The sequence below is a fragment of the Galeopterus variegatus genome, unplaced genomic scaffold (genome assembly GCF_000696425.1).
Source record: "Galeopterus variegatus unplaced genomic scaffold, G_variegatus-3.0.2 Scaffold4292, whole genome shotgun sequence".
In the NCBI taxonomy this organism is placed as follows: Eukaryota; Metazoa; Chordata; class Mammalia; order Dermoptera; family Cynocephalidae; genus Galeopterus; species Galeopterus variegatus.
This window is the reverse complement of record NW_007730403.1, coordinates 162,743-185,266: the sequence shown is the minus strand read 5'-3', so window position 1 is coordinate 185,266 and position 22,524 is coordinate 162,743. Positions and strand designations below refer to the sequence as shown.

At 35.8% G+C, this 22,524-nt stretch overlaps 1 protein-coding gene across 1 annotated transcript in view; it reads left to right on the top strand.

Annotated features, from left to right (window-relative positions):
* The window catches only part of LYST (lysosomal trafficking regulator), a gene marked incomplete at its 5' end in the record, with an annotated part of 145,646 nt that overhangs the window by 5,163 nt on the left and 117,959 nt on the right, over nt 1–22,524 (top strand). Inside the window, 11 exons of the mRNA XM_008587222.1 lie at nt 1,270–2,299; nt 3,329–3,490; nt 4,846–5,002; nt 6,470–6,696; nt 7,421–7,487; nt 11,584–11,693; nt 13,368–13,791; nt 15,954–16,098; nt 17,589–17,762; nt 20,598–20,758; nt 21,593–21,783. Coding sequence (XP_008585444.1) covers nt 1,270–2,299; nt 3,329–3,490; nt 4,846–5,002; nt 6,470–6,696; nt 7,421–7,487; nt 11,584–11,693; nt 13,368–13,791; nt 15,954–16,098; nt 17,589–17,762; nt 20,598–20,758; nt 21,593–21,783 — 2,848 coding nt within the window. The remainder of the gene's footprint in view (nt 1–1,269; nt 2,300–3,328; nt 3,491–4,845; nt 5,003–6,469; nt 6,697–7,420; nt 7,488–11,583; nt 11,694–13,367; nt 13,792–15,953; nt 16,099–17,588; nt 17,763–20,597; nt 20,759–21,592; nt 21,784–22,524) is intronic.

The window sequence follows — 22,524 nt, the reverse complement described above, 5'->3', positions numbered from 1 at the left end:
ATGTTTATAAAGATCATATTGGAACATGAGTAAGTGCTTATAATATTTTGAGTAAAATATACAAAATTTAAAATAACATTCACTTATTTACAACTATGTAAAATATGTACATACATAAAATGAGAATTATTTATTAAGGCAGTGGCATTAAGGGGATTAGGGGATTATTCTTTTTTTAAATATCAAATTTACATTTATTACCTAAGCAATACATGTAGAAAAATTATAAAATACAGATGAGTAAAAAGAAGAAAATTAAAATTGCCTATAATTCATCAGTGAATTTTCCAAATTTTGTGATTGTCAAGTCTGATACATTTAAAAAATAATTTTATAAATAGAGCTTGCTTCTGATAGGTAGACTGGCCTTTTGGATTAATGCATATACCATTTTAAAAACGTATAAAAAGTATAACCTATCATTAATATCTTCATGTGTGGCATTTTTTGTCCATCTTAGTACACCTATTTTAAAACGAATATTGATGTTAAAACATTACCTTACAGTCTTTTTTTTTTTTTTTTAATTTCTGACATTCTGACATTGTTTAAATGGAACTGACTTTGATTTAAAAGTTTGTAACTCCTTGACCCATTGGGGACAACCTGGATCTTTGTAAAATAATGGCTGAGAATAACTGAGCTGCTTTATATTAGAGCTATTACTAGAATTCCAGTGATCAAGACACATGAGTCTCACCTGCGACAGAGCTGAAAACCTTCTTTAGTTTTTGTACCATTGACTCTGATCAGCCAAATCAGAAGAGACACTGCAGGGAAGCTCATGTGAGCTGAACCTTCTGAAGAAGAATCCCTGCAGCTTGGTTCTTTCCCTTTATGAGGTGCAGATTAAAAACAAGCAAAAAGTCCTAAGTGAACCATCAAATGAACGAATGTCTGCCTGCTGTCAGGGTGTCCGCTTCCAGTGCAGTGGAGGTTATAGCGTTTAGAATTTATGTAGAGTCTGCCATTTGGAGAAAAATATTCTGCCCTGAATAGCTTCATTTAATTTGGGATGCATGTAATCTTTTCTTCTTAAGTACTGCTGGAGCCATATATACAATGTTTGAAGAAGGATGTAAGCGCAGTTAGAAAGTAACTTAAGGTCCTGGTCATATCTAAGAACTTAAGCCAGATAATCAATAAATCAAACTGGGTAGTGTTAGTATATACCACATGCAGCAGTGACATATCATGTATTATATGTACCTATTTCTAAATGATATTTCTATATGTAAAATCTTCTATACTTTTTTTTTTCTTTCACAGGGTAATAAGAGACTTGTTTTTAAGTTGTAATGGAGTAAATCAAATAATCGAATTAAATTACTTAGATGGTATTCGAAGTCATTCCCTAAAAGCATTTGAAACTCTGATCATCAGCCTAGGGGAACAACAGAAAGATGCCTCAACTCCAGTTATTGATGGGATAGACACTGAGCAGAAGGAGTTGTCATCCGTAGATGTAGGTACTTCATTTCCTAACCAGCAAGCTTACTCCGATTCTCCTCAGAGTCTCAGCAAATTTTATGCAGGCCTCAGAGAAGCTTATCCAAAGAAACGGAAGATCATCAATCATGATATTCATGTCAATACGATAAACCTATTCCTCTGTGTGGCATTTTTATGTGTCAGTAAAGAAGCCGAGTCTGATAGGGACTCGGCGAATGATTCAGAAGATACTTCTGGCTATGACAGTACAGCCAGTGAGCCTTTAAGTCATATGCTGCCATGTTTATCTCTTGAGAGCCTTGTCCTGCCTTCTCCTGAACATATGCACCAAGCAGCAGACATTTGGTCTATGTGTCATTGGATCTACATGTTGAGTTCAGTCTTCCAAAAACAGTTTTACAGGCTTGGTGGTTTCCGAGTGTGCCATAAATTAATATTTATGATAATACAGAGATTATTCAGAAGTCACAAAGAGGAGCAAGGAGAAAAGGAGGGAGACACAAATGTAAGTGAAAACCAAGATTTAAACAGAATTTCTCAACCCGAAATAACTATGAAGGAAGATTTATTATCTTTGACTGTAAAAAGTGACCCCACACCATCAGAACTGTGTAGTCTAAAACAGAGTGCTGACAGTTCAAATAAGTTAGAGACACGGCATATTTCTTCCATAAATGTGGAGCAGATCTCAGCTACTGAAGCTAATCTTGAGGAAGCAAAAATATTTACGAGTCATGAAAGTGAGACTGCACTTCAGAGCATACGACTTCTAGAAGCCCTTCTGGCCATTTGTCTTCATAGTGCCAGAACTAGTCAACAAAAGGTGGAACCGGAGTTACCTAATCAGGTAATACCTCGTCCTTAGTCCAGATCTTGTGTAATATACATATATTTAAAGTTCTAACTCAATACTATTGTCATTTTGTTTTTTCCAAAGATTTTACCTTTTAAGAAGCTCCTATGTGCTTAGCACAGTACCAGATACTGTGGATGACACAAGGGAGCCCACGACCCACTTCTCACTGTGCATTGAGTGTCAGATGAGTAATAACAGTTCACAGTCTCGGTGTGATGATGTCGGCACCCTGCCCAGATCCCTTTACCATCCAAGCTGGTGTACCCCTCTGCCCTCTGCTATGTCTGCACCCTTCCTCCAAGGATTGCCCTTGGCCTAGATGTGCCTGAGAAGGGCGCTTGTATCATTGCCGGTGGCCGATGGATGTGGCTCTGGGGAGTTGGGACAATCTCTGTGGTGCAGTTCAGGCTCCAGAACTTCCCAGGGAATGAGGCTTGGGCTAGACTCCTTCTGAAACCATATCTTTGTCTGGATTCTTCCCCTGACCTCTTGTGCTTCCCTCATGCCCTTTCAAGTCTTCTCCTGATAGCACTTCTCAACACAAGAGGAATCTAGGGACCTTGGAATGTGGCCTTACTGACTCAGTCCTACCTGTTCAGTCAGCGAACAGGCTCTTCCTAGTCCAGGTCCAGCCTCCGTATTACCTCCACCTCCTGTCTGAACAGCATTGATGCTTCCACACTGCACACAACTCAACCCCACACTCGCTAACACAACGTGCAAAACCCTCCGCAGGCTTGCTTTTATTTCTTTGCTTAGCTTCATTTTCTGCCATCCCTCACCATGCTGCAATCAAAACAAAGTATGATGAGTAAAACATTTGATAAATAAAAATGTGATTAATTTTAACATTAAGATGTTTGTATAAGAGCTCGATATTTATAGTCATTTTACTTTCATATCAACTGCAAATAAATGAACTAGCTCTCTGCTTAAGTAAATATTAATCTATCATTTATCACCATTTAGTTTTTTTACAGCATGTTATTAATAATCTTAGTCTCTTTTATTTTACTTTAGAACTTGTCTGTGGAAAATATATTGTTTGAAATGAGGGACCATCTTTCCCAGTCAAAGGTTATTGAAACAGAATTAGCAAAGCCTTTATTTGACGCCCTGCTTCGAGTTGCCCTGGGGAATCATTCAGCAGGTGTTGAGCACACTGATGCTGTGATGGAGAAGGTAGGAACAACGTACAGTTGTGTCATTTGGGTGTGACTAGCAGAAGCCCGGGGTGGCGGGGGTCCTTGGACACTGATGAGTGTGCTTAGAACACGTGGGCCAGGATCTGGTCAGGTGAGCTCCAGGGGTCACACCCCCATCATCTGGGATGGGTAGTGTTTCGTCACTGCCTTATCACATAAAAAACACGAGAGCAGTAGGATGCGCTTTTCTTCCTCTAATCTAGAAGTTTACTGAGAATTACTCCCAGGTAAGACAAATGGATTTTTTGATTTGGTAAGTCCTACCTATAACTGATAGTTTATTAAATGATAATTCAGGGATATCTGGTCCTCTACTGCAGCAGCTAATACTTCCAGAACTCTCTACTCACTTTAATTTTAAATCATTCAACATAAAAATGACTAGTACTCACATAGAAAATAGCAATCACAGTGTTTCAGTTGTTTGTGTTAACACGTTTTTCTAAAAGAACTATGACTTTGTAGTGCATATTTAATTCATTTCCCTCTCCTTTCATGGTTCTTTTACCTTTAGTTAATTGTCACCTGTCCTTTATCTCTTTTATCTTTTAACTTCTTTGTCCAGCCATATATACGATGTTTTATAATCTTTTGCCATCAGTTTTTATGTTACTGTTTGCTATAATTGAAAAACTTACTGGAATAGCTATTAAGCAATTGGTTAACTGCAAAATGTTAAAATACTTATTTATTCTACCCTTTATCGATATTGCAGTGATTAAGTAGTCAGAGCTTCTTTAAGTGAAAATGGTTTTTAAAGTGAAGGTATTACTAGCATTTTTATAAGAAAAGGAAAATTTCTTGCCACAGAGTGTTACACAGGAAGTTAATGCTGGCATTCTTGATTTCTGAGATGTTTTTATGTTTGCAGTTGCATTCTGAAATGTCTCCTGTAGTTATCTAATTTATGAAACATTCTATCTATAAAAATCCTTATAAAAAACCTTTTCCCATTAATAAATATGTAGAAAAATATATATTTATTTGTGTTATATGAAATATAATTATACCTCATTGTGGTTTTTAGTCATTTCCTATTGTGTAACTAGAATGAAATTTCTTAAATAGATTTCTTTTTCAGTAAAACAGAAATGACCTATAGCTTACTCTGTTAGAAACCCCCTTTTTTTGAGGTGTTAAATTGTCTGAGTGTTTCTGGGAAATTTTGCTGAGTGAATTTCATAATTTATAATGTTTAATACTGATTACTATGATTTTGTCCTTCAAGAAAATATTGAAACTGTCCTTAAAATGGCTTTTGAGTAATAAATATTCTATTACTGGAAATGAGCAAATATTACTTTTGCCTTTAAATTAACACTGATCTTACAGAGTCATCAATCTGAGGAGGAATTGTCATCCCAGCCTGGGGATTTTTCTGAAGAAACTGAGGATTCCCAGTGTTGTAGTTTTAAACTTTTGGTGGAAGAAGAAGGCTATGAAGCAGACGGTGAAAGCAGTCCCGAGGACAGCGAAACCCAGGATGACGGTAAAATACCACTGGAGCACCCGTGATCGGGTCTGCAAGTCAGGTTGTTAACTAGCAGCATGGTTCATAACGACGCCACTTCAGGATGTTGTGTGCCTTACAGTTCAAAAAGTACATTGTATTATCTCTTGACCTTCTCCACAAATTCTGGCATTCGTATGCATGGTAATAAGATATATCTTGTTGTCATGAACATTGACCGAGTGCCTGAGAATACAGGATGAAGGATAAAGTCCCTGCTTACATATATGTTCTAGTGGGAAAGATAGACAATACATATCAGAAATAAATCGTATGAAGAAAGTAAAACTGGGTGATATGATACAAGGATACCTCAAAACATTCACATAAAGATTCATATTATCTTTTAATTCTATTTTTCAGTGAATGTTTTGAAGTACCCTTGTAGTAATTGGGTGGAGGGAAGTCCTCTCTGAAGTGGTGATGTTTACATAGAGAGGCCTAAATAACAAAGAGCTGGCCAGACAAACAGTGGCAGGAAGAGCATTTCAGGCAGTTTGTTACGAAGAATAATGTAAGAATACCGACGTTTGTTTATGACACACGAGGATGCTGTGGCATAGATTTCTTCCTAGTTCACCACAGCCCAACTGGTCCTTAGGACAGTTTTATCATAGCACAGGCGTGATTTTATAATCAAAGGTTATAATGATTGTATAACCTTAGGACAGGTTTTATCATAGTACAGGCCTGATTTTATAATGGTTGATTTCCTCCTTTTTTGTGTTTGCTGACTAGATCTCAATTTAAATAATTCTGATCTAGGTAAAAATTTATAAATTTCTTAACTGTATGAACATTTTTCTGAGAATTCAGCAGTCTCTTTTAAGATCATGTCAGTTAAATTTTTCAAAATGCAATATTCAATAAGACAGTGTCTTTTTCTCACTTAGGAAGAAGACAAAGTTTAGAATTTATTCAACCAATAACCAAGCCTACTATTTTCACAGAGAGATGGGCAGGCAAATTGAATTACCCTGCGATTTAGATATTTTGGGGTCAGAAAGTTTGGGTAGTTTTTTTGTTTTGTTTTGTTTTTTGTATCAGAGGGATGTGTTAAATCTGTACCACATGTCTATAGAAATTCCTGTTGCTACTATATGTAGTTCTATTGACGATTAAAGTTACTTTTAAGACTACTCATTAATCTCTAAAGTATCCATAAGACTTGATTATTCAGGATTCAGGATACATGTTGCTACTATATGTAGTTCTATTGACGATTAAAGTTACTTTTAAGACTACTCATTAATCTCCAAAGTATCCATAAGACTTGATTATTCAGGATTCAGGATACATGTCATAATCAAAAGTCACGTTGTCTGAAAAGGTTTTGTGAGCATCTTCTAAACAGCACTTTTGCCACTAAATCTTCTAAATGATGAATAAGGTTTGAAATATTCAGTGTTTAGGAATAAAAATAATCTTTTCTCTTTCCTTTTTCAGGAGTCGACTTAAAGCCTGAAGCAGAGGGTTTCAGTGCATCAAATGGTCCAGGTGACTTACTTGAAAACCTCACCCAAGGGGAAATAATATATCCTGAAATTTGTATGCTGGAATTAAATTTGCTTTCTGCTAGTAAAGCCAAACTTGATGTGCTTGCCCACGTATTTGAGAGTTTTCTGAAAATTATCAGGCAGAACGAAAAGAATGTTTTTCTGCTCATTCAGCAGGTAAAAGATGCATTTAGTTAAACATGATCAATATTTATCAGACTCATGCCCCAATACCTGTCTCCTTATTTATAACCCAACTTATCTGAAAATTATTTGAAATGCTTACTTATCTTTTGAAATACCTTTGGTGTATTTTTTCCTACAAGTGGTATTGTAATCCTATAGTTCTCTAAAGTAGTGTAAAAAATTAATGTTGTCATTGGCTAGCCAGTAATGAATCCTCATATATTTCAGAGAATGTGTAATATTTTTTAGATTGTGTTTAATTTTAATATATGCTAATCGTTTTGAAAAATCAGAAAATTTGAAAAACAGTATAAAAAGAAAATGAAAATTATGTATACTCTTACACATAGCGTTCTTTCCAGTCATTTTTAAATACATAAATACTGTGTGTGTGTATAATATTTTTTAGATTGTGTTTAATTTTAATATATGCTAATCGTTTTGAAAAATCAGAAAATCTGAAAAACAGTATAAAAAGAAAATGAAAATTATGTATACTCTTACACATAGCGTTCTTTCCAGTCATTTTTAAATACATAAATACCGTGTGTGTGTATATATATATAAATACTGTGTGTGTGTGTGTACACACACACACACGCACGCACACACACACACACGACCCCATCAGGTAATTTATTGCAACGTCACAGTTGCTTCATGCTTCTGTGAAGTAAGAAATTTAATTTCTTATCTTTTGTTTTTTAATCTTCAGGGAACTGTGAAAACTCTTTTAGGAGGGTTCTTGAGTATTTTAACACAGGCTGATTCTGAATTTCAAGGTGAGTTGAAACAGTTTTAAACAATAGCTTTGAAATTATTTCATGTGCTAAGTGAAGAGTTGATGATAATGGCCTTCACTGGCATAGCGCTCTGTGATTTCAAAAGTATCTTTGTATGCATCATGTCATTTGTTCCTCAGATCCACCCAGTGAAATAGACATAGTGTAAGTATCTTTATAGAGGGGAAAATCTAGATTCCAGCTGATGAGTTGTTCAGTCATATACTTGTACGTAGAAGTGGCATGTGGTAGACCGTAACCCTGTCTAGACACTGTGTTGCTGCTGTGTGTGATGTTGACTGAGTGCCTACTCGCTGTTTAGAACTTCCTCAGACATTTGAGAAATTCATAAGGAATGTATAATATGATTTTTAATTACAAGAAACCTAAATTTTAGTTGGAGAATTAAAGCTATCATACACAAAATGCTAATTTGGGATTTGTTTGATGTTTCCTCATGATTAAATTCAGGTTATACATTTTTGGCAGGAACACTCAGAAGTGATGTTGGGTCCTTCTGGGTGCATCATATCAAGGAATTCATGATATCTAGATCTTATTACTGTTGATGTTAACTTTGATCACATGGTTAAGGTGTTGTATGCTAGGTTTCTTCATTGTAACGTTATTACTTCTTTTAATTGGTAAGTATCTTATGGGGAGATAATTTCAGACTATGTAGATATCCTTTTTCGCAATGATAATAATGCTGCTATGAACATTCATGAACAGGTTTTTGTGTGAACATATGTTTTCATTTTTCATGGGTCATTTTTTGGGGGTCCTATGGTATCCTCTGTTTAACCATTTGAGGATTTCACAGACTGTTTTCCAAAATTGCTGCACCATTTTACGTCCCCACCATCACTGTATGAGGTTCTAATTTCTTCACATCCTTGCTAACACTTTTATTAGATGTCTTTTTCATTATATCCCTTCTAGTTGATGTGAAGTGGTATCTGTTGTGGTTTTGATTTGTATTTCCCTGAAAGCTAATAATGTTAAGCATATTTTCCTACGTCTTAGTCTGTTTTGTACTGCTACAACAGAATATTACAGACTGTATAATTTATAAGGAATGGAAATTTGTTTTTCCATAGTTCTGGACTCTAGAAGTCCAAGATCAAGGTGCCAGAATGTGTTGGGGGCCTTCATGCTGTGTCATCCCATGGCAGAAGGCAGAAGGGCAAAGAGGCAAAAGCTGGCCAAATATGCCCTTTATGGTGGCATTAATCCCACCCAGGAGGGCTGAACCCTCATGCTAACCCAGTCGCCTCCCTAAAGTACCACCTTCTAACACCACAAGGCCAAAGAAATATCAACGTGAGTTTTGGAGGGGACAGAAATTTAAACTGTAGCAATATGCTTATTGGTTATTTGTATATCTTCTTTGGATTTCTTTAGAGAAATAACTATCCAAATTCTTTACCCATTTTTAAATTGGATGATTTGTATTCTTATTAGAGTAGTAAGTTTTTTTATATATTCTAGATGTAAGTATCTTATCAGATATATGACTTGCAAATATTTTCTCCCATTCTTTGGGTTGTCTTTTCACTTTCTTAATGGTTTACATTAAAACACAAATTTTTTTATTTTGATGAAATCTAATATATCTGTTTTTGCATTTGCTGCTTTGTTTTTAGTGTCATATATAGGAAGACTTAATCCAAGGTCACAAAGATTTATTATTTTCTAAAATAGTTTTCTCCTCTCTACTCTCTGCTCTCTTTTCTCTTACATTCTAATTATAATCTTGGGCCTTCTGGGTTGATCTCGCATGTGTCTTAACTTTCCTCTCGTATTGTTTACTTCTCCTTCTGTGCTATATTCTGGGAGATTTCTTCAGTTCTATTCCAATCTTTTATTCAATTTCTTATTTTGGTAATTATATTTTAATATCTAAGAGCTCTTTTCTGTTTGCCTTCTTCTTATTTCTTTTTCATATGAGGATATAATATCTTCCCATCCATATCTGGATATAGTAATGAACTTTTTTTTTTTTTTTAAGCTCAGCAGTAATGAACATTTTAGAAAGTTTCTTCTGTTTCCTATATTATCTCTTATTCCTCTGGGGTCTGTTTATCAATTTATTTGTTTTTTATATCTTGATTTTATTCTTTTGGGTTGATGATTCTCAAGTATTTTGTGAACCTTTTTGCCCATTTACATTTAATAAAGCTTTTGGAGATTTCCTCTAATATTGTAAAAGTAAATTTATTTTCCTTTTTGGTCTCTTCCCTGAATGGATATTCTGTTGAAGAGCTCTGCATGGATGTGCCAGTGGATGATTAGGGGGTCCCCAAATACCCTCATTAAAAGAGCTTTACTTTGGGGGACCATTAGAGCCACTGTTACCCCACATGGCACTTGGATACATTAGCAAATTGCATCTTCTACATGCAGAGCTTGGCTAGCAATTAGTGTCTCTGTGCTAAAGAAAAGGCATCCCTTTCTTCCTCTAGGCAACACGGTCCAGCACCAGGACACATGGCTGGGTGACAGCATTCAGGCTCTCAGTCCTGACTTTTCTGTTTGGTTAGGCAACTTGACCAGTTTGCAGACTGGACACTTGTCCTTAGTAGTCCTGATGCTAACATTCCAGTACACATCTGAGCTTTTGCCTAGCCATCCACTCCATTTCAGGTTTTTGGCCTAAAAGTGAAAGCTGAATTATCTGCTACCTATACTGAGAAACAGGGAGAGAGGTGGATATTCCCAGATGATTTTTCACTAATTCCTATGTTTTCAGCCACACTCATACTTTCTTTCCAGACTTTAGAGTGACAGATTGGCTGCCCACTTCTCTGAACTTCTTTGTAATTTAAATAAATTTTAGGCTGCACCTTTCTCTTTTATTCTTTTATTTAGAGATATTTTTAAATTTCTCATCTGACGTGCCTCAGTACCCATTGCCCCCACCCCCTTTTTGCTATAATGGGATTCTTCCTTTTCATAATTCCATACACTAGTGAGTGACTTTTCAGTAGTATGCAGAAGGAAGTATATATATCTATTCCCCCATTTTGAACTGGAACCCATCAGTTTTTTGGGGGAAAAATTCTAAGCACACATGCCCTTTTCATAATTCCATACACTAGTGAGTGACTTTTCAGTAGTATGCAGAAGGAAGTATATATCTATTCCCCCATTTTGAACTGGAACCCATCAGTTTTTTGGGGGAAAAATTCTAAGCACACATGCCTTACTTTGATCATATTACTTTCCTACTCAAAAACGTTTAATGGATTCATATTACTTACAGGATAAAGTTCACGCTATTTTATAGTCTCGTTAAAAGTCGTCTTTCCAGATATACCTACCATTACGCTACTGTATCAGCTCGTTGCTTCTATGAAATATGTTGCATAAATATGGCTTCTGTTCTCTAACCTCCAGGTCTTCCAAAACTATGATTCTTTTAGGATACATCTCAGGTTTTACATCAGGATTATTTTTGTCATGTTTGAAATAGAGATAATACTTAATTTGTAGGGTTGTTTCTGTGTGGGGAGGTGGGGATCAGCTGAGATAATGCATGTAACAATACATTGAGTATTCTAATGTGCTCTACAAATATTAGTTATTATTTTACCATAAAGAATTTTATGAGTCTGTGTACCACCATTTATGTCTTATGCTAAACCCCATGATGAAATGTTCAAACTAGTTTGTGATATTTAACTGTTTAAATCTTTAATGTTTCCATTTTTATTTCTGTCATCTATCTAGTTTTCTACTTAGAAATTTATAATTTAAACATTTTCAAGATGAGAAGGAAGCAGACTATTTTATGATATGGGGGTGAATGTCAACTTATTTAACAAATACTGTGTTGATTGATGCTTCTTTGAAGAAGTAAGCTAGTTTAATTGTAGCTAACGAATCTTTAAGAAAACTAGTTTTGTTGTTTTTGTTGGTTGGTTGTTTTGCATTTAGTTATATTGTTATTTCTTCAGCAATTTTTGTGCTTATTAAATTGTCTATAATCCATTTAAGATGTTACAATAGTATTTGATCTCTTTCAGTGAAATTACTCTTTCAGTTTAATTAAATGTGTACTGGCTTTAATTTTTCCCCTCTCTCTTTAATTTAGCATGCCAGAAAGTATTGGTGGATCTTTTGGTATCTTTGATGAGTTCAAGAACATGTTCAGAAGAGCTGACCCTTCTTTTGAGAATTTTTCTGGAGAAATCTCCTTGTACAGTAAATATGCTATGATTTTTCACTCATACCATAATACAATATATTTTTTAAATTATTTGGACATGACTAAGCTCTTTCTTTTGTTGTGGTAATTGTTATACAGTCAAATCCATATTATTATGTGTGAAGTACTCATTATTTGCACATATCTTAACCATTTTGACAAACCAGACATATCATTGGAATTATAGTTCCTTTAATCCACCCCACTGACAATCTTTGTGCTTAAGAAATGCCAAGTAATTTTAATTACTAATTAGAACTTAATTATGAGTAATTATAACCATCTTAAGGGATTATCCTTTTCTAAAAAATTATTATCCACTCTTCAGTTATTCTCTACACTTCTTTCCATTGGTGTAGTTTAGTGGCTTTTAGACATTTGTTTGCTGGGAAACACATTTTTATAATGACATTTTGGCTAAAAGCATAAGCAAACAAAAAACAAAACTTTGGGGCTGCTTTGTTTGAAACAGACTTGGTGGTTCTTGAGCGCCGCCCACTCTGCCATTTCTCCCCAGTCCCAAGGACCCTGCAGAGCTCTGTGGAGTGTGGTTTAACCACCACTAGCGTAGACCATTGAGAGCTGGCTGTGGATTCATGGAGTGCTTCTGTTACTTCTTCTGAATACTTTTCTCACTGTCATAATCAACATGGGATGGTATTTTGTGCATGAGTAGGGCATCGTACTAGGTTAATCTTTCTACTGTTTCCCTTATCTCTCCTTAGTCTTTGTTCTTCCCTTTAATTAGGTGCTCATTTCCTCTTTTCTTTTCTATATAGTCTACGTTTCAGTTTAACCAAAAACTTATACAGTCACCCTCGGTATGTCAGAGGGATTGGTCAGGACCCCTCCTGTCCCCCGTACCAAAGTCCTCGGATGCTCAAGTCTCCAATATAAAATGGCATAGTATTTGTGTGTAACCTATGAACATTCTCCTATGTACTTTAAAGGATTATTTATAATACCTAATACAATGTAAATAGTTGTTAATCCTGTATTTTTGTATTTGCATTGTTTTTATTATTGTATTGTTACCTTTTATTTATTTTTTAATATTTTTATCCGTGGTTTTTTGATGCAGAACCCATGGATACAGGGGGCCAACTGTAATTATGAATAAAACTTTGAAACCTTATTTCAGTTTTCCAGACACAAATAAAAGAAAATTTACTTGATTATGGAAAAAGCATGTGAAATAAGTTGGAAAGTAATTGAGCATTCAATTTATTGAAGTCAATCATGCTATAATTATTAGAAATCAGGAGAATTTGTAAGGTCTCTGGTTATATCCCTGATTCAAAAATAATTGAGAGAAGAACCATAGGTTACTTGGAAATAAACATCTTTCTTTAGTAGAAATGATTCCTGATACAAGTATTGTACTTAATTTATAATACTTAAAACCAACTCATAAATATTAGACTTGTACCATAAAAAATTTAAATATGAAACAAATTAACCACAAGAGATTACATATTTCAAGAATTGAATCTCTGTTTCACATTTTATCTTAACTACACAAAATGAGAATTTTAAAGATGTGGTATAGGAATGTATTTAAATAGGAATGCTGATGTGTATGGGTCTTTTCATCTATAACCTGAATTTCAAGATTATTCTGTACCTTGTTACATGATTGTAAAGTTTCATTTGGTTTTTTTTTTCTCTAGGAAATTCTTCTTCTGGGTATTCTGAAAATTGTTGAAAGTGATATTACTATGAGTCCTTCACAGTACCTAACCTTCCCTTTACTGCACACCCCAAATTTAAGCAATGGTGTGTCATCTCAAAAGTGTCCTGGCATTCTACACAGTAAGGCCGCAGGATTATTGAGAAGAGCACGGGTTTCACGGAACAAGAAAGAGGCTGACAGAGAAAGCTTTCCCCATCGACTGCTTTCCTCATGGCACATAGCCCCGATCCACCTGCCATTGCTGGGGCAAAACTGCTGGCCACACCTGTCAGAGGGTTTCAGTGCTTCCCTGTGGTTTAACGTGGCGTGTATGCGTGAAGCTGAGAGTACCACAGACAAAGGAAAGAAGAAGAAGAAAAGAAAATCATTAATTTCACGAGATAGCAGCTTTGATGGCAAAGGTACGATGACAGGGTTATCTGATTTGTACACTGAGACTTTCCAGACGGCAGTTTGGGTTGAGCAGTAAGAATACAGCAGTGTTCCGACTTGTTCTTAACGTGTGCTTCATCTTCAGTGCCTCGGTGGTAGCAGCTCCCGACTTTCCACAGCCCGAGTTGTCGGGTAGCTTTAATCTACCTTTCTTGCTATACTTTTGTCTTTTGTGGGGGGTTAACAACACATACATGACTGCTGCTGGGGCCATCAGCCCCATTTCTTGCCTCTTTCCTGGTCCCTTGACTGGACTCGGGTGGCTCCTAATGTTAGAAAAGGAAAGGATAAAGCCCTGTGGCCACTCCCTTGTCTGCTACTCTATCAGTCAGCACCCAGTCATCTTCCTTCTGACTCGTTTCAAGCTGCCCTTCTCATGCTGTGTCGTACCTCAGTGGCCCTTTCCTAGATCTGTCACAGAATGTTTAAATGCATCAGTCATTCTCCAGAGTTAGAGAAAATTTCATTCTAATCCTTACTGTAACTGAAGAACTGCTATTACGCTGCTGTGAAACTGTGTTTTGTTCCTCTTCTGACTAGGGCAGAAAGAGACTGTTCAGTGAAAAACATTTTATATGATGGGAAGTAGAGTAGGTTGTTAATTCTTAGAGTCCATGGAATGAATGAAATGACTATTTGAGACAGATGTTTAGGGTTTTATATGTACATGGAGGTGCAGGCTTCAACACCCTTTATTCCTCAAATCTTCCCCACTCACCGGAGCCTCTGTTTCAGGACACTAGGCCTTCACTGGTGTCTGGTTTCCACTGACCTGTGGATGGAAAGGAAAATCTTTAGTGACACTGTCAAGATTGAAATGGTGGAAAATGTCACCTGATATCCCCAGATGGAGCTCCTACTCCATTTTTCTGCAGACACATTTCCATGTTATTAACATTGCATAACATAATACTTATGTACCCTTATGTGTTAGCTTAGGAAGCCAAATGTTTTTTTAATCTCAGCACATAATTTTAATGTTTCCAGTAGTTATAGAATTTGCTTTTATGAATGAATTTTGCCACCAAAGAACTGATAGCTCTGATGTGATACTACATGTGATAATAGTTTTTAAATGGCAAACTAATATATATGCAATGTAATAACTTGGTATTGTTCAACTTCTCTAAAAGTGTGGGGCTTTGGACATGCATTTTATTTTTTGGTACATCATAACATAACTTTCCATAAAATCACACACATTATAACATCATCGTACATCTTCATGTAGTGCTGGGTTTTAAATGGTAAGAAAGAGGAGTCAAGATGAGTAACCACGGGCCGGCCCGGTGGCGCACTGCTACAGTGCGCCGCTTGGGAGCGCGGCGGCGCTCTCCCCAAGGGTTCAGATCCCACATACAGACCGGCCTCTCACTGGCTGAGTGAGGTGCAGGTGCAACACTGAGGGTTGTGATCCCGTTGACGGTCCCGGTCCGGTACGGGTGTGACACTGAGGGTTGCGATCCGTTGCCGGTCACGAAAAAAGACAAAAAGGTAAAAAAAAAAAAAAAAAAGATGAGTAACCACATAGCCCAAACCCTATAAGTATTTACTTTAGCTTGCCTTAAAGAAACATTAATGTAGAGTTTCAGAATCACTTAGCAATTACACTCAAAGATCACTCACCACAGAGTCTGCATAATGACTATATTCAAACACTATAATTTTTCTCGGGATTTCTACTATGATCAGTTTATTAAAAATCATGCCATCGTGATAATTATAAAGTGATTTTTGGCAGTGTGAGGCATTGACAATGGTGTGTGCTCCCTGGACCAGGATCATGATGTCGTAGTGGCCCAACCAATTGATAAAAGAAGCTGGGTCCAGACCGTAATAGGTCTTTGCAGTGACATCACAGCAGTCAGGCCATGCCGACAATTGACCTCAGTTATTATATGTTTTAAAACATTTAATAACTTTTAAAGCACTCAGTTCTTGTTTTTCACCCACTGTGCTTTTTTGGAGTTAACATCAATGCTTCAGAAATACTGTCGTTTGGAACAGTTCAGGTTCAGACATTGCAGGTAAGTAATCTACTGCAAATGACAACCATGCTTTGTACTCTTAACTTTTCCACTCAATTTTTATGAACTGTTTTACTGATCATTCTAACATCTTTTTCTTGTAGAAAGCGACAGACCAGAAGGTGTAGAGTATGTAAATCCCGGTGAAAGACTCATAGAAGAAGGCTGTATTCATATAATTTCACTGGGATCCAAAGCATTGATGATCCAAGTGTGGGCTGATCCCCACAATGGCACTTTCATCTTTCGGTATTGATCATCCTCAACCCCCTATGAATAGGTCATGTATTTAAATAATTCATGTAAGAGACATTAATGTGAAAATGCTAAGAAAGATCATTGCAATGAAAAAGAAAAACCTTATTAAAAAATGAAGATACATTATAACAGTTATTAATACCACCTTTGTAACAGTATATATTCTATCCAAAAATCTATAATTAAACCCTAAATTTTCTATTAGATTTTAGAGAAGATTCTTATTGAAATCTTATCCTATGGCAATATTGTCAGATTGCAGTTAGTCTTAAGATGTTATTAACAAACAGATGTTTTCCATGTTGATTATATATTTAATAGCCTTTATCTAGAAAGCTTGAATCTCCTTACTGTCTTGTCCTTTTTTCCTATTTCCTATATTAAGTAGTATACATGAAAGTCTTTTATTTGTATTGACTATGAATAGTATGATAATACTAATTGTACTTTATACAACTTGTATAAAGTTAAAATCTAAACAAACCAATATGTTATTTAGTAATATATGCTTTGTAAATGTTTTAAGTATTATGAGGGGCTTTGTATACATTATCTCCTTATTCTTTCAGTAATTCCTCAAAGTAGGTTAGATAGCCAAAACAGTCTGGCATTTCCACATTTATATACAATATGTATTAATTTTTCTATGAACCAAATATTACGTTGTAGTTTCTAAAAATGTAATGAATATATAAGTAGTAATAGTAAATTTTTTTTACAAACTGAATTCTGAAAATTATTGCCTAAATTATTAACACCAACCAATGAGTCTAATCTATTTTAGTAAATTGATTGAGATAATAATGTAATAAAATAACTAGGGAGATTATGGTGTAAAACAAAGTTATTTTATTTTATTTTTATTTATTTATTTTTTTTATAAAGATAACTGGTAAGGGGATCTTAACCCTTGGCTTGGTGTTGTCAGCACCACGCTCAGCCAGTGAGCTAACCGGCCATCCCTAGATGAGATCCAAACCTGTGGCCTTGGTGTTAAAACCTGTGGCCTTGGTGTTATCAGCACCGCACTCTCCCGAGTGAGCCATGGGCCGGCCCCAAAGTTAGTTTATTTTAAAATAGAACTGATTTTAAATCTCACTTAGAGTTGTATACATGTGTTAAATACTGAGGTCAGAATTTTCATGTTTTCAGGGCCGGCCCAGTGGCGCACTGCTACAGTGCGCTGCTTGGGAGCGCGGCAGCGCTCCCGCCGAGGGTTCGGATCCCACATACAGACCGGTTCCCGCTCACTGGCTGAGCGAGGTGTGGGCGCAACACCAAGGGTTGCGATCCCGTTGCCGGTCCGGTCTGGTCCGGTCTGGGCGCGACACTGAGGGTTGCGTTCTGTTGCCGGACACGCGGTCTGGGCGCGACACTGAGGGTTGCGTTCCGTTGCCGGACACAAAAAAAGACAAAAAGGAAAAAAAAAAAAAGAATTTTCATGTTTTCAGCCTATGCCTTTGTTTTCTCTTTTTTCATAGTGTGTGCATGGATTCAAATGATGATATGAAAGCGGTTTTACTAACACAGGTGGAATCACAGGAGAATATTTTTCTTCCAAGCAAATGGCAGCATTTAGTACTCACCTACTTACAGCAGCCCCAAGGGAAAAAGAATGTCCATGGGAAAATTTCCATATGGGTCTCTGGACAGAGGTATGAAGCATTTTTAGAAAATGCATATTAATCTCAGTTATAGTTTTAATTTTAGTCTGTTATAGCTTCTGAAACAGATTGCAAAAAAGCGTAGATAAAATTAACTATATATTAATATAGGAATATATGTCAGAGTTGGATATTTTTCTCCTATTTATCACTTTCATGCAAAATAAATCTCCCATAGAAGTAACTGTTGAGAATTAATATTTGAGTTTGGGGAGCATGCAGGAACCTGGACATTTAGACATCTATGTACAATATATATTAGGCCAAGGAACAGAATCCCCATGCCCATATATTATAAATATGAATCCACAAGAAATTATTTAAATTAAATAGCTAATAAGGCTAATACCTGAACTAAATTAGGCTTTTGAAAGAACTTAGAATGACTAGAGAAAAATTTAAGCGAAACTACCAGGTGATAGATTCAGGTAGGTTCTTAGAAATATACTAGGTGATAGATTCAGGTAGAGTACTGTGTGATTTTTACCACACAGGAGGATAGTGGCCAGTTTAATAAGAAACATTTTGTAGAGTATCTTAATGTAAAATTTAACCCTGAATGAACTTAAAGGCATCTTGGATTTTTAACAGTTGGGAAGTATTTTATTGAATGAAATAGCATGAAAGAGGGTACAGAATTCAAAACTAGTAGCATGGGAGAGGGTCAGGCTGGCTGGAAGAGTCTAAGCAGACTAATAAGAAAGAAAAACTGAAGGGAAATGGTGAAAGTACCTAGTAGGAGCTTTGAATGCCAAGCTGAGAAGTCTAGATTTAATCAAATGGGGTGTAATATATTGCATACTTCTTACGGTGTAAACCTTTTTCTAGGTGCTTTGTATACATTATCTTCTAATTCTCTCAAAAATCCCTTAAGGTAGATTAGACTGTAGAAATAACATACATCCTTAGTACATAATAACTGATTTTGTTCACCCGTGTTCATTCATCACATATTTATTAAGGAATAACTGTATGCCTAGCACTTGCTGTATTAGCTCTGGAGGCCAGTGGTAAACAAGATAGACACATTCCCTGCCTTCTTGGAATTTACACTCTAAAGAGGAAGGAGACAACAAGCAAACTCAGTTAAATGAATATTTACAAATTATGACAAATACCATGAAGGTAACACATTCTGAGACAGAAAATATATCAGGTCTGATACTTAAGATGGTGGATCAAGGAAGACCTTTCTAAGAACAGGGCATGAAGCTGAGACCTGAGGGAGGAGACAGAGCTTGCTTGCTCTGAGCAGGCGGGAGGAGGAATGCTCCGGGCAGAGGAAAGGGCTTCTGGAAACTAACAGAAGACGGTGTGCCAGGTGTTGCTGAGGGAGGCTGCGATGCTGATTGCTTCCAGCTGTCCAGCCTGAGTACTGGAGGTGGCAGGCAGAAGGGCTGTGCCTAGCTTTAGCGTCCCCAGCCCATGACTGCTGTAGAAGAGAACAGGCTTTAGAAGTAAGATCAGGAGTTCAGCTTTGTTTTGTTCATTTAAAAAATGCATGAAAAGACATCATTGAAGCCTGATTTCCATTTTCCAAATAAAATGCTGTCTGGGAAGATCTCAGTTTTCTCACCTGCCTAAGCCTGCATGGCAGCTGTAGCCAACCAGTAAGCTTGTTTCCAGAACCTGGAGTTAACTTGGAGTACAGGGTGGGGCTGAGAGTAGAGAGCCTCCCCTTCTTCTTCTCCTGCACTCTTTCCTCTTAACTCTTGATCTCTCAATATGTGCCAGGCACTGCTTTAAGCACTTACGCAGATTACCGACCAACACTATGAAGTGCGGATATTACTGTCTCTGTTTTACATCTGAGGCAACTGAGACCCAGAATGGGGTAAAGTAACTCGCCCAAAGTCATGCCGTAAGTAGGGGATAGAGCTGACACTTGAGCCCAGACGCTGACCCTGGATAGAGCCCACGCTCTATGCTGCACTGCCCCCACAGCCTTTTTCTGAATCAGGCCAACTGACAGGTGTGGAAGCCATAAACTAACTGTTCAGAATGAGAGAGTAGACGTTCATCGTGGACAGTTCTACTGTGAGGGGGCCGTCACTGATTCATACTTCCCTCTGTTCTTTCACTCACTCACTTATTCTGCATTCCTTTGAGGAAATTATTTGCCTCAAATTAGAGATTTCATTGTTAACAGAGCAGTGAACACGTGACTGAGGACAAATATATTATCTGTCAATTTAAATTTGGTGCTATCTTTATCACTTTCTGTGCTATAGAATAATTTCTACAAAGAATACCTTCTAAGAGGCCATTTTTAATAATACATAATGACACTAAAAATGACTTGATGCTTTCTGTTATTTGATGAACAGCACACAAACATGGCAGAAATATATGGCACAGAGCAGATACTTGTTGAACTCATTTTGCATGCATCCTGCAATAGGTTTTCTTTTGCCCTTTAAAAAAACTATTTTAAAAAATAAATTTTAAAAAAAATCTATTTTGTCATAATGTCACTAGATAGCAATCATGTAGTCACAGCAAAAAGGAAAGAAGTGTGCCACTGAAGGTATCTCACATCTTTATTAAAAATAATTACTATTAAAATAGGTAAATGTATATGTTAAAAATGAAACAGAGAGCCTTGGGGGGACGTTTTAACATAAATATATACAAAGTTGGAATTCTCAGGAAGAGCTAGCCATGTTAGCTTATTCTAAGCTAACAATGGGAAATTCTTGAACAATTTTCAAGAATTTTGTTCAAGAAAATTGTTCAAGAATTTCCCATTGTTAAACATTAATACTTTAAACATCCTTAGTAATAGTAGCCCCTGAAGTCATTGATTTAACTTTGTTTTTAATGTAGGAAGACTGATGTTACTTTGGATTTTGTGCTTCCAAGAAAAACAAGTTTGTCATCTGATAGCAATAAAACATTTTGCATGATCGGCCATTGTTTATCATCCCAAGAAGAGTTTTTGCAATTGGCTGGAAAATGGGACCTGGGAAATTTGCTCCTCTTCAATGGTATATTTTTCCCTTTGAAGCATTTCCAAATTTTTCTTTCAGTTAACAAGTATTAAACTAAGTAAATTAACCTAGTTAAAATATTGATCTCTGTTCCTTTACCTGTGTTTAATAAGTACTGTATTTCCAAGATTCTAAAATGTACTTTAAAAATATTTTAACATCTTTATAATCTAGATGTGTCCTATAATTGATATAAACATTTAATATAGAAATGCAACCCTCAACTCTTCCCCCACCCCCCAAAAAAGAGAAGCTTATATTAAATAAACATGATTTTGCAATCCTGGCAAATGCATATTGTGACTAATAGACTTGAAATGGTTGTTTCTTTTATTTATAATTTTAGAATATCCTATGTAGAGAGCAAGTTTTAGGGGAAAAATGAAATATATGATGTCTTAAAATATATCATTAAACTTGGCACATAATAGCATTCAGACAGTATTGATTGAATAAATAGAAAGGAATAAAGGTGATAATCCAAATTTCATTTAAAAATAGCATTTACCAATGTATAATTTTCATTTATAAAAACAAAGCAAGATAAAATTAAAAACATTTCTGGCTTAAGAAGCAAATAGAAATTTTATGATTTTATTTTATCAAGAGTTTCACAATTAACTTTGTGTACATTAATTCATCTTCCATCATAGTTGGTATAGGTTATTTTCTCATTACACTAATTTGGAAATTGAGGCTTTATTAATTTTACAAGATATGGTGAACAAGTGAAAGTATCTGGCAAAAAAATTAACTCTTGGTTTCTTGCTTTTTATGAAAAATTCTGGTTGGAGTGTTTTAAATAACTAACTATATTTTTCTGCTATTCAGGAGCTAAGATCGGTTCACAAGAAGCCTTTTACCTATATGCTTGTGGACCCAACTACACATCTCTAATGCCATGTAAATATGGCAAGCCAGTGAACGACTACTCCAGATATGTTAATAAAGAAATTTTGCAATGTGAACAAATCAAAGATCTTTTTATGACCAAAAAAGATGTGGACATTGGTCTATTAATTGTAAGTTTTAATTTTATGTTTCAACTTTATAGTAACTGTATGTAAGTGTATTTACTGAAATGTGTAATTAACTATGAATTACATTTCTAAAGTTTCTTATTTAATTACTTAACATTTTCTTTTCTTAGAATATGTTTTTTTTCTGTAACACTTTGACCTCCTATTGAAATTTGTTTTAGGTTTTAAATTTATATTCTCTTTTCCTTAGAATTATATTTCTAAGTTTATCAGTTTAGTTCATTTTCTACCTACTAATTATTCAGAAAAATGTTTATGACACAGTCAAAATGTAACATTTGTTAGCCTGACATACTCTTAAAATATATTGCTCATTACATTTCCTTACAAATAAATACTAATATTCATTTATATTAGCTTTACTTGCCGGAGACCAGCTCCGCAGGATTCGTTGGACCTGAATAGGTGGTGTGGATTCGGTGAAAAGGAAGAGACAGACCACAGATGTCTAGTGCAAGTGTAGACAACAACCACAAGAATCTTGCTTTATTTATATTTTTACTTAAAATTTTACATGATGATTTATCTTTTAATCAAAACATTTTTTATTTCATCTCTATAGAAAAAGAAAAATCAGAATGTTCCAAAGCACTCACACTGTGATAAAAGCACCCACTCATGCATCAATAGTTCACCCCAAAGCCTGTGGCCTGTGGCCAGGAAACTATACAATAGCAGCATGCTTGGCTTTAAAATGTCAGACTTTTGGTCTGAATCACAATT